General features: G+C 39.5%; 1 protein-coding gene across 1 annotated transcript in view; it reads left to right on the forward strand.

Moving 5' to 3' along the window:
• Positions 1 to 13,062, forward strand: part of ANK2 (ankyrin 2) — a 169,248-nt gene that overhangs the window by 83,141 nt on the left and 73,045 nt on the right. Inside the window, exons 17-22 of the mRNA XM_063136104.1 lie at positions 1,706 to 1,804; positions 2,375 to 2,572; positions 3,662 to 3,760; positions 3,857 to 3,955; positions 4,733 to 4,831; positions 7,071 to 7,169. Of these exons, the coding sequence (XP_062992174.1) occupies positions 1,706 to 1,804; positions 2,375 to 2,572; positions 3,662 to 3,760; positions 3,857 to 3,955; positions 4,733 to 4,831; positions 7,071 to 7,169 (693 nt within the window). The remainder of the gene's footprint in view (positions 1 to 1,705; positions 1,805 to 2,374; positions 2,573 to 3,661; positions 3,761 to 3,856; positions 3,956 to 4,732; positions 4,832 to 7,070; positions 7,170 to 13,062) is intronic.

Genomic DNA, 13,062 nt, shown 5'->3' on the forward strand with positions numbered 1-13,062 from the left:
ATTATCAGGGCAAATAATATTTTTACTCTTTGTACTATCTGCATTTGCTATGGGCAGTTGTTTAATATAGACAGTTCTAGTAATAACTTCTCATAGCAGTGATTACCCTAACTCATCCCCTGATAAAGGATGACATGAGTGTTGATTTAGGCCACAAATTCCTTGTATTGATAGGATTATGGTGGTCACATATCAATGTCTAGTTTAATTTGCCCATTGTTTCCCTACCAGCTGCAGTAATGAAGTGCAAGGGAAGCAGGGAATGATATCAGGGCAAATTATACCCGATACACTGAGGGAGAAGGGAATTTGACACAAGGCTGCCATTTTCAGCAGTAGACTGTGTCCTATGTAATGTATTATTCTTCCCTGAATATAGTTACAAATAATTCCACTCAAGGTTCCTTCAAGGAGCCCAAGGAAGTATACATAATCCTCTTTCTCTCCATTTTATCCTCACAACAAACCTGTGAGGTAGGGTAGGCAATGACTGACTCAAAATCACCCAGTGAGTTTCATAGCTGAGTGGGGACTTGAACCTGGTCTTCCCAGTCCCAGTCCAACCACAACACCACTCTGAGCCTGATCAGATGACACGCTAAACATTATAGCTTAGCGTGTCTTGTGATCCATGACTTAATGGTGCAGTTCACACATGGCATTTCTCAATGCAGTGGGAAAACTCCACTCCATGGTTGAATTTGCAGGGGTACTCACCACACAACATGTTCTAAGTCCATCATTGTGTGACTGTGGCCTCCTATGGAGTGCAATAAAAGTCAACACAATGTCTGATTGACAGTTCTTCCGCCCTCTCTCCACCCCACGTCCTCCTGATGGTATCCCTGCGAAAAAACAATGCAGTCAACTCTCCTAGAGCGGCACTCAGTCCTTTCACTGCTCTTGCCAGGGAACTCTGTAGCCAGTGGGGAAACTCCACTCAACTCAAGAGTAAATGCCATGGAACTCTCCACACAATACAACTGTTGTGTAGAAACTCTCCTCTGCACAGCGTGGAGATTCAGGGTGGATCGAGTGTTTTTCCAAAAAGCTCCACTGTGGGGTGCAGTTTTCTCTCCAGACAACACAATTCTCAACCATGGTGTAACAACTCCACCATGGAGTTCTAAAACCATTGTTGAGAAATGTGTTGTGTGAACTGAGCCAATGTGTCATGTGAACCATTCCTAACCATGGTGGCTACATAACAATGGTTTAAACTCACTCACTAACCATTTGCTGCAAAAGGGTTAGTGGCTTAACCATGGCTTAACATGTTGTCTGAACAGGCCCAATGGCTCTCAAATAGTCAGTTGTGACAAAAGCAGTGTATTTTTATGAAGTTGTTCTTTTTCCGGGCCCCTAAGTAAGATGGAACTACTTTGTAATTCGTATTTAGTTTCGCTAGCCTGGAATTTACAGAATATGGTTAGAGTTTTAAAATGTATAACTTAAGGCAATTTAAATTAATTCAATAGCTTATTCTCCTTTAAAGCAAAGCCCTTTTACCTAATTATTGGTTTAATATCATTTATGTTCTAAGTAACATTTCTAATATGAAATAATTCACCTTGAGTTAAATGTTATGTTGTGTTTTTATTGGTTAATTCCTTCCTATGTACTATACGTTGTTTTGTAATGTAACATTAGCTTAAAACAGAGCTAACCATCACTTAATGCCTTAACATAAACCCGCCCTTTCCAGAACGGCCTCACCCCCCTCCATGTTGCTGCTCATTATGACAACCAGAAGGTGGCGCTACTGTTGCTGGAGAAAGGTTCTTCTCCCCATGCTACTGCCAAGGTGAGATTCTCCATTCATTCAAGACTGTTTCCTGGAAGTTCTGACAGTATAGATCAGCCTTCCGAATCTCCAGATGTTTTGGACAACAATTCCTACCACATCTGACCCGTGGCCATGCTGTCTGGGGATGATGATTATTCTTATGAATAATTAGATGCATTAAAATTGTATAAAATCTAACCGGAATAGACATTTTAAGGGGGAAATCTCCGGCTATTATTATTATTATTTATTTATATAGCACCAACAATGTACTTGGTGCTGTACAAATAAGTAATGGCTACTGATAAGAGTGATGTAGTTGTGCTACATAACAATGTGAAGAGCTTTGAAGGTATCAATACCAACTGCTGTCAGAAAAATATGCCATAAATTGCTGCTGTGATCAGACACAAGCATACATGGCTGATTTCTTGCTTGCTGAATTATATTCCCCCTTAAATGAAAGCATTAGAGTCAGTAGGGATAATACAATAATGGGCATTCTTTGGAGAACGAATATCTTGGTATTTATAGTGAAAGAAAACAGAAATTACCAATATATACTAACAAAAGGCAACTGGTTTTTAGAATGGATATACTCCTCTACACATTGCTGCGAAGAAGAATCAGATGCAGATAGCCACAACCCTGCTGAATTATGGAGCAGAAACCAATATTTTGACCAAACAAGGAGTGACTCCACTTCACCTGGCTTCACAGGAAGGTCATGCTGACATGGTGAACTTGCTTCTGGAGAAAGGAGCCAATATTCATGTGGCCACAAAGGTAATGCTCTTTTCCTACTGAGAATAAATTCTTCTAATGCCATCTGGAAAATCAACGAAGGGATAATGTTACACACAAATGTAACACGTCATATATGTTTAATGTAGGGAAGCAAAAACAAGCAGATATGTAACAAAATATCAGGGTATCATCAACTTTCTAAAACACCAACTGCTTTGTTTTTTGGTCAGGTGCTAAGACAATGTTTGTGGCCCCACATCGCCGACTAAAGATGATTTGGGGGAATTATACTCAATTCAAGGTGTTCATTTATACTCCATTGAAGACATTCATGTTTCAGGTTTTGATACATCTGAACTTGAAATATTGGTGACATGACTTTGGGACTTGGCCAGTTTTGGGGGATCTGCTCTTGAATGGTTCAACTTGCTCCTGGCAGGGAAGTCCCCAGGGGTGGGGATGTACAATTTTTCATTTTTGTCACAGGACATTCTTTGTTCCACAGGTGCATGAGATCACTGGGCATGATGTTCAATGCCATCAGTACTTTTACGATATCCAGTTTTACCTCAGCTTTTCATCTTGTTCATTTCTAAAGTCTTGGTGTTCTCCCATATATAGCCATAAATGGGGAATGACTATGTGTGAGCAGACTAAAATTAAATCCAGCCAAGACGAAAGTCATTATCATTGCTAGGCTTTCTGACTTTGAAGTGATTAAGGCTGCAGTTCTATAGCCATTTACCTTGAAGTAAGCCCAATTGAACTGAATATTACTGACTTCTGAGTAGACATGTAGCAATGTATAACTCCTATTATTTATGGAATTCAGCCCCTCTGATCACTCTGCTCACAGCCTTGGGGTGTTCATGCATTCACTCTTGTTCCCAGATTGTACCTATGGCCAGGCCAGCTTTCTGTCAGCACCACTTAATAAGAAGGCCTTTTCTTTCAGCTACAGACCTAGCAACCATCATCCATTCCATTGTAACTTTGAGGCTGGACTATTGTAATAAGTTTTATGTTGGATTGCCCTTGATGATGGCTCAGAAGGCTCAGCTGTTGCAAATGTTGTGACCTACCTTCATATATAATGCTCCTAAAGGACTCTTTATACTTAATTTTCAGAGTGGACTGACGTCTTTACATTTAGCAGCTCAAGAAGATAAAGTGAATGTAGCAGATATGTTGATAAAGCATGGGGCAAACAAAGATGCTCAGACGAAGGTATATCACACAGTAACTTTCAAAAAAATAAAAGAAATTTTGAATGCAATATCATAGTCATTACTCACATTTCTTTTTTGGTCTCTGTCTTTGTAGCTGGGTTACACTCCATTAATTGTGGCTTGTCACTATGGGAACATCAAGATGGTCAACTTTCTCCTGAAGCAGGGAGCCAATGTCAATGCTAAGACAAAGGTAAATATTTGTTCATTGCGCCCTCTTTTGTTTTGCTATTTTGCAAGTATAGGATGTTAATATGTACTTTGTAGTTGACTGGGTTCATATGACATGATAACCAACAGTGGGTTAAATTGTCAACGGTGGGTTAAATAATCAATGGTTGGTTATTGTGTCATCTGTTGAGACTTTTTCACACCATGGTTGGTTATTTGGCCAATTCTACAATGCAATGCTCCGTAAAACTAGCCCAGGGCCATTAATAATGTGTTTGTGTATGAGGCAACATGTATGCACGTGAGAAGCAGGCATTGATAATGTCTCATATGAATTTCAATAGATGCAGTATCTGAATTTCAACATTCCTTTTGTTATATAATGAAAACAGAATATGATTTGCTATGGGGTTGGCATACTTGATCAAGTTGCTGAATTTGAGTTTTACAGTGTATCTGAATAATATTCAATGCAAATAACCAACGCTGTGCAGAGTTAATTATTTTAATAACCATTGGTTATCGTGTCATGCTAACTATTTTGTCGCACAGAGTTGGTTATTTTTGGCGACTACAGAGTCTCCTGGCGGTGGCCACTCTAATCCAGCCAGCAGAACTCAGGGAGAGATGCTGAAAACAGAATATGGTTGTCTAGACTTTACTTAACACCTTCTTTATTGTATAAGCTTTGGCCCATTTATTACTAGGGGAATATATAGAATGTAAATATATATATATATATATATTCTAATGAGTTTTTTCTTTCTTTTCTAAATATGGTAACTACCACTAATTACAGAATGGGTATACTCCCCTTCACCAAGCTGCTCAACAAGGACACACTCACATCATCAATGTTCTTCTACAACATGGAGCCAAACCAAATGCAATCACTGCGGTAAGCCTGAAAAGTATTAATGAACTGTTGCAATAATTTTCTTTTCACTCCAATACTGTTTGTCTCTAGTATCAGAAAATAAATCTAATTAATCAGCTGGTATCAGATGCATAACCCTTTATTTTATGGTGTCATTTTCTCTTAATATCCAGTTTTGTCTTTTAGGCTAATCACAGGAAAACATGTATGTAATTACCACCCAGCATAGTAGGGAAAGAGTTGCACCTAATTTATGACCCTAGCTTGGTTGCTGATTGGTTGTGTCACAATAATTGTTGTCTATTCAGTGTATCAGTTTCTCAAAGTATAGGGTATGAATATAATTGTACTGATGGCAATGTTCCATCGGTGCTTGCCTGAAACATAGAGTTGGGGAAAATATAATGCAACAATGTGACCAAAGTAATGGTTACTGGAAAAGTAGTTATATCACAGCCATATTCATATTTGATAACCCCTACAGGTTATTACATTGTAATTACATTGAAGCAAAGCTTGAGAATTCCAAGGTGAGAAGGGGATAGCATAAAAGTAGTTGGGATGCCAGCCTTGGAAGAGATAGAGAAGTTGGAAGTGGCAGGTGATGTTGGTGAAGACCTGTTTTTCATAGACATTTACACCACTCCATTTCCAGTGATTTTTTGGTGGCTGCTTTGAAAGTTTGTGGAAGTGTTCACTTATTTAGAGTAATGCTTCCTGAATTTGCTTAATTTGCCCTTGGGGTTGTCCACAGAGGGCCAAATCTGAATGGCTTCTTGTATCAAGATCTAATTCTGATTGGTCCATGAACCCTGGTTGACTGAGGTTAATTATGTGAGTGATCCAAGAGTCATTGATCTCACTAACATTTTGGCAGAGGCAAATCTCACTGGCTGTATAGCATCATTTTCTATGCGATCCCTGATAGGCAGTCCAGCGAGTGTGCCTAATCAAGGAATGAGAAGACAGCAGCAGAATTGGTAAACAGTGGCAGCTAACAGGAGCAAAAGGTGAACATTTCTCCACAGTTTAGGTTTTCTTGAGAAATATTTTACATTAACACCAAAAGTACTACTTATGACCTGAAAACTGAAATGGAAGAATGTTTCGTAACCTCAGTGAGGTTACTTCCAGATTATCTGAAATATTACATGTAGGTAAGAGAAGCAAAGTTGGTTCTTTAAAGTAAGTTCAAAGATAAGAATAGACGTATCAGTCTGTATATCACAAAGGTGCAACTCTCCCTGCAAAAAACAAAACAAAAACAGGCATTGTCTAGCATCTCCCCTTCCCACAACTAGAGCTTCAGCTGTTGGTTGGTATACAAATGAAACAAGCAAATAAAATCTATATATTTCAGAAAATGTAAAATATTAACTCCCATTTGCTTCATTTTGCCTGGGTTTTGTGTTTTTATGTAAGTTATATGACCTTTAAAGTGGTGAACAAATTAAGGCAGCAATTCTATGGGCCCTAGACTGTGTCCCAGGGGCTATAGGATTGTTCAGAAAAAAATCCTCCAAGCTCTTACACAGAGCTTCGGCTTTGAAGTGTTTTTTTCTGTCTTTAGAGACTGCCCCCCCTGGGGTGGGGTGGGGCTTGTCCCATTCACTTTAGAGGTTGCAGTGGCTCCCACTCTGAGGAATTGTGACCTTATAGAGTGGAGAAATGCTTAGGCATCCTAAGCCCTCCCAGTAACCCACCATGCCCCAGCACAGAGAGAAAGTTAGGTAAGCTCTAGGAAGACAGAGAGGCAAAAAATGCTTCCGCTGTTCCTTCCCTGCTGCTGACAAGAACCCGGCAAGGCTTTGGACAAGAAAGAACCACTGAGATCAGAGTGCTCCATCAATAGGTGTCCTCCTGTTTAGGATTGCGATCTAAACCTTTTAAAGTATTAATTATATAAGTCACTCTCAATTAAAAGCTTATTTGCAACATTAGACAGGAAGTCCTACAACAAAGCAAAATTTTATATAGTGTGATATAGAAAGTTGTGGCTTAAACTATTAAAAGCAGTGGATTTTTATTACGTGCAACAGGCAGATGTTCTGAGTGTTTTGTTACCATGGTAATTGGAGCTATAGTCTGAGGAAAGTTGCAAAAAGAGATTCAGATTTAATGGTAAAACACAGTGATTTTCCTAAGCTAATGCCTTGTTTTGGATGGAAATGCTGGCTCATTCCATGCAGGGTGTGATCTCATTGGATCATATCACAATCCTCTCTCTCATTCTCATTCTCTCCTTCTTTTCTTCTTTTAGAATGGCAACACTGCCTTAGCGATTGCTAAGCGTCTGGGATACATCTCAGTGGTTGATACGTTAAAGGTTGTAACTGAAGAAGTGATTACCACCACAACTGTGAGTAGCAGCAGCCTTATCTTCATTTTTTTTTCATTCTGAGTTACTTCAGATTCTTCTTTCTTTCTTTTTTCTCTATTGAAAAAGATAATTGCTGCAAATGTAATTCAGTTTTTGTATACAGGCTTGGAATCATGGACACATCTAGTTGTGGAAATGTTAGCTTTGTTAATAATGGTATAACACATATTCAGAGATATGGTGTAATTTTTATGCCTTAGCTTCATCTTGAAACAGTTGCATTTAGATTTAATGCCAGTTCTTTAGTTATTATTCCATGAACTTGGCCTCCTCATTTTCTATCAGTCTTTGGTGTAGAGTAAGGCTTTAATACAGTAAATAAGCACAGGTATTAGGCTGGTAATGACTCCACTTGTCACTAAGCTTAGCATTACTTTCTCAGCTTGGTCCACAGGTTTTGACGAATCCTTGTATTTAAACTGTTCTACTATCAGCAAAGTTTATTGGACTAAAATATTTTTGATTTTCTTGTTTAACGGGCTTTTGGATTAGGCTGAAATGGTTCTGATGTAAAAATGTGAATCACATTCTCCCAAATAGAAACTTGAAATGTGAATCACATTCCCTTCATATAGAAAAACACATGCAATCACAGCAGGTTTATCAGCATCGCTTAGCTGAGTAAAAGAATGCAAATTAGCTATAATTTCATACTTTAATCATATTTACATGGCATTTCCGCATGCTGTCTATTTAAAACTGGAAGTCTTATTCTTGGAAGTTCATTTGTGTCAATTTATAATTGAGTGCTGAAGATTTCCTTAGTGCTGGGATATCTACAATTAGTCTCACTTCTGCATCATTTGTCTTTGCTACTTTGTACTTTGCTTGTCTATGAGCCAAAGTACGTGTTATGTTTTTTGTCCCCTCCCCTTTTTTTTACAGTTGTGGGGGGAGTTACAATTTTTATTGTGCCCTTGGGAAGGAAGTTTAATACTTCTCTCCCCAGTGATTTTACAGATAATTGCCCCACTTGTATGCACAGTTGTGGGGCTTAAAAACAAACCCCTCGTTGATACCAGTGGGGGTGTTTTTTTCTAAACCCCGTAGCTGCAGGGCTGGGGAGGGAAATATTAAACATCCTTCCCCCAGGTGTGGGGGATCCAATAAAAATCAGACCCCCACTAGTAAAAGAAGATAAAAAAGTGGGAAAACATGTCTAATGTAATGTGTAGTTTGGGGTCTAAGAGGCTATGGAACACTTTTCCTATATAGATCAAGGAAAATATCAGCAGATACAGAGAATTATCATTTTCTGTATTTCTAATGTACAAAATAGCACAAGTGTAGTTGGTACTAGGGAAATTAGTGTGAGATATATATCTACACACACACACACACACACACACACATATACCAGGAGGGGGAAACCTGTGACCCTTCAGATGTTTTACTTAGGGATGTCTGTTGCTTGTTAATCCAGCCCTTTTTGGGCTCGACAGACTTCCTCTGCCCGCCCGACTCAGCTCCAATTTGCAGACCACGTTACACATTTTGTGTGTGTGTGTTTGCAGAAATAGAGATTTACACAAATTGCACCTCCTCAAATTTCTGTTTCTGCAAATAAATATATATATATATATATACGGAAAATCCATGAACTGGCCCAACTCAATGCAGATCAAGTTGGGCCAGTTTGTGGGAAACGGACCGAAGTGTGTGTGTGTGGGGAAACCACAGGAAGCTTGGTGAACTCCACCCCCCAAGCAGATTTCTTTGACATCCCTAGTTTGACTGCATCTACATCAGCCCCAGCCAGCAGGGGCAATGATCAGAGATGATAGGGACTGTAGTCCAATAACTTCTAGAGGGCCACCCTTAAATTATGTGTGATGTCCTCTACTGCTACTAGACTCTAGTGACTAGAGGGTTGTTCCACAAAGCACTGCCATAATTTCCAATTCAGGTCTCCTGTCTATAGTATGCATAGCAATGATAAATACTTACTAATTCTTATTTATTTAGGAAATATATAACTTTTTTTTTACCTTGAAAGACTGATGAACCTTTCAGTGATTTTCATTGTGTCTAATTTAATTCAGTTTCCGGAGCATGGACATTTATGCAGTTTGGTGCATAAACATGTGTCATTTCAGCTTAAAGTATTAAGCAATGCTTATTACTTGTTAAGTATGCATTTGACATCCAATAAGAGACTAGAAATTCAAGAGTCATGCACAGATCTTGTCAATTCAACAGACTGCAGATTGGTGCTGAAACCAGAAACATGTCCAGAGACTTTGAGTGAAAGCAATCTTGTTTTTACATTCCATGATGTCAGTAAGCCTCAGATGATATCTGCTGAGAAAGATGGAACCAAATGTCTTATTTTGAAGTTATAAATAGAGTGAGCTATGCTTTATTAATGAGCTGTAGGCAGGAGAATGATTCGAATTGGGCAAAAAAGACTCCAAAAGAAGCCTGATGTGCACTGAATATTTATAAAAGTTACTTGTTAATCGGTTCATACATATATAAAAATACTTGATAGAAATGCCAACACCAATAATTTCTGCTACCATTTTGTAAACTACTATTCTATGCCCTCATTGGACATTTCCTTTGGGCAGACTGTAGTAATATCAAGCTGATTTGAAAGCAGTTGATAACGGAATAGCCTCTAATGGAGACTAGGGGATCATCTACACCTGCAGCCCTCTGGGGAGTGGGGAGGGATGATCATGGAGTTTTCCACTTCTGGGACTACACGCCAGCAAGTTGTCCCAGAAGTAAAGAGGGACATTCCGGGGTGACATTTGCACAATTGCGTGGGTGAGATCCCGCACAAAGGTAAGATTTTTTAAAAAAACACACACACAACAAACTCAGCACTGGAAGATGCCAAGCACCATCTCAGAGGTGGAAAAAATGCTCACCCCCGATGCCCACGGACTCCCCACACACAGCTCCATGTCCTTTTCTTGAGCCCTGCTACTCATGGGGAAGAGAGAGGACCCCAGGAAGGAGAGCCACACTGCCCACAGAGCTCAGGATGGTCCTGAGACGGTGGGAAAAATGGGAAAAAAGCAGTCCCAGCTATCCCAGGAGAACTGAGTGCTTGTCCCCGGAACACCCCGGGATCAGCTGTGCATCATTTGGACACTCAGGGACGACCTCATGACCACCCTGGGATAAATGGCAGGTGTAGATTAGGCCTAGCTCTGAAATAAGGAGGGAGACCCAATTAACAACCAGTCTTGGACCAGAAGTAGCAAAATTCAGAAGGGTGGATTGGATGTTCATGAGGCTTCCACATTTTCCTACAATGGTAAAGTTTGTATAATGAAGGCAAGCTACCATTAAAACAAAAAACAAACAAACAAAACCCACAACTTGCTATCATCATTATCTTGTTGGTCAACTGGAGGTGAAGACTAAAGACCCCTAAATTAGCAATCCCCAAACAAACAGGAATGGAGCCCCATCAAGGGGTTGGTAGGACGGCCCACACTGTTTCTTTCAAACTCCTACAACTGAGTCAACTCTAGATATACTTCCTGTGCATTCAGCCAGTGATAATAAGAAGAGGACCAAGGTATTGATCAGGTCTGAGAATACCATTGCCTAGGATTTTGCAGTAGACCATCGAAAAGACGCTTCCTCTTTTCTTTCACCAAGAGGAACTCTGAAACTCATGGTTTCCTATATACTATAAAGATGGATGGTTTAGAACAATGTTCCAGTTTGCTTACTCTTTGAAGGCTATTGTATTTTTTAAAAGTTAAAGGTGTCACATGGGAGGCAACTGGCTTCCAAGTTAAAATTAATCTTCTCATGGATCCCAGTGCAGCTGTACTGTGAACTCCCACTAAAGGAATCAATTCACAAGGTGAAAGGAAAGGGGAGGTGTTATTAGATTTGGGCTGGAGACATTTGGAAGAGAAATTACAGTATATGATGCCTAGGAATAGTGCATTTTCCCCCATATCTTTAAATAAGAATTACTTATTAAACCCGTTTTCAGTTTTTATAATATTACACAGCTCATAGTCACAAGCCCTTGTTTGCTTATTGGTTACAACCTGGGGTTGCTATACACTGAAAGTTTTACTACATTTACTAGCAGTGGGTAGAGGTAAAATTTAACATGGGTAACTGCAACATGCCATGGGACAGAGGGTAACAAGGCAACGATAAAACTAATTTACCATGGTTTTGAAGATGCTATAATGCATCCACAAGTCTTGAAAGTTTCCCATTAGCCTGGATTAAAGTTATATCCTCTTTATCTCAGTAATACAACCAGTTTATTTGGTTTGTCTCTCGAAAAAAAATGCCCCATAAAACAGGGCTTGTATGATTAACTCTTGGAATTTAGTTCTTAGTGATTCAGCTTCATCTTTGTATCATGTTTTAAGTGTGTAAAAACAAGAAGTCTTTATCTACCTACCTATCTATTATTTTTTGCACTCCTAAATAGCTCAGAGGAGGCATAATAGTGCTATCTCAACTCTATCATCATTGAGGTAGTTTACTTGAGAAAGTGCGACAGATCCAGATTTGCTGATGGGAATTCGAAGACAGCTAAACACCAATGCTCTACCCACTACACCACACACTCTTGTCTCCTAGTTAGTGCTACACATATAGCTTTGCTTTACCTTCTATCCACTTGCAGGCAGTATCAAAGTTTTTCATCATTTTATCAACGTTTTTCATCATTTCATCAACGTTTTTCATTGTTCAAATGTGGGTTTGAACTCATTTCTTTGCCACTGAAAGGAAAGAGGTTGGAAACATATGTCCCGCAGTGTGCATTTAATCTGTCTCTGCGGGCTTGGAGTCCCTGCTGTTATCTGACCTTTCTAACAAAGACAAACTTTCTGGGTTGTGCAAAAGAAAAGCCATGTGAGTTTTAAGCACACATTATGCACACACGACTGAAAAGCAGACTGCTAGTCTCTTAAATCAGTTCATATTTTAAAATAGTTTCTCTCATCCCTAATGCCTGCACTCCAAGAGAGCAAACTGAAGCCACGGGGAGTTGATTTCCCAAACTAAAACTACTCCTCTTTATACTGAATCACCAACGTGATCCACACATTTGGCAGTGATGAGAATGTTGGTATTTATAGAAAAGCAGAAAACCATAAATGAGGAAAAGATTCTATTTTAAGCATCACAGTTTGTTAAGCTTCATGGTCATTTCCCGTAGGCTTAATTCTGTGCTTAACATTGGCAGATGTATGTATTAATGAATCGCTTCAGCTTGCATACGTTCAGTGGGTTTTTTGAAATCTTTTAGAAATAGTAGCTTCCTTAGCAAGTTGTCTTTTAAACTCAAGAGCCCTTTGAACCACAGCTTTAGATGCAGTACAGGATGTTGCTATTTAGGGAAAGTCTTTAAAGGGGCTGTTACATGTGTAAATCTCACACTTCTGCAAACTCACTGCTGCCATATATCTTTTTAGTCCGATCCAACAGCATGCACACAGAACAGCTTACTGTGCATGGAGCTTTTTAAAAAATCACACACACACACACTTTGCTATTTTACCCCTTTCTGAATCAGCAGGACTACATTTTTCAAAAAGGACTGTGTGCACTAGGCTGGAAACTGTGCGCCAGCCTTCCCCAACCTGGTGCCGCTCAGATGTTTTTGACTTAAACTCACATCATTCAGGGTTCTATTCTGCCCCCAGTGCCATTGAACATCTATATGAAACTGTTGGGCATAGTCATTAGAAGATTCAGAGTAAAGTGTTTTCAGTTCAGTACACTGTTGATACCCAACTCTTATTTCTCTGTATCATCTGATTCAGGGGAGGCTGTACAGGCCCTGGACCAATGCTGAGACGTAGTAGTGGGCTGGATGAGGGCCAATAAGCAGAGGTTGAATCCTGAAAAGACAAGGATTGCCTTTTCCCAGCTA

The sequence above is a fragment of the Elgaria multicarinata genome, chromosome 10 (assembly GCF_023053635.1).
Source record: "Elgaria multicarinata webbii isolate HBS135686 ecotype San Diego chromosome 10, rElgMul1.1.pri, whole genome shotgun sequence".
Taxonomy (NCBI): Eukaryota; Metazoa; Chordata; class Lepidosauria; order Squamata; family Anguidae; genus Elgaria; species Elgaria multicarinata.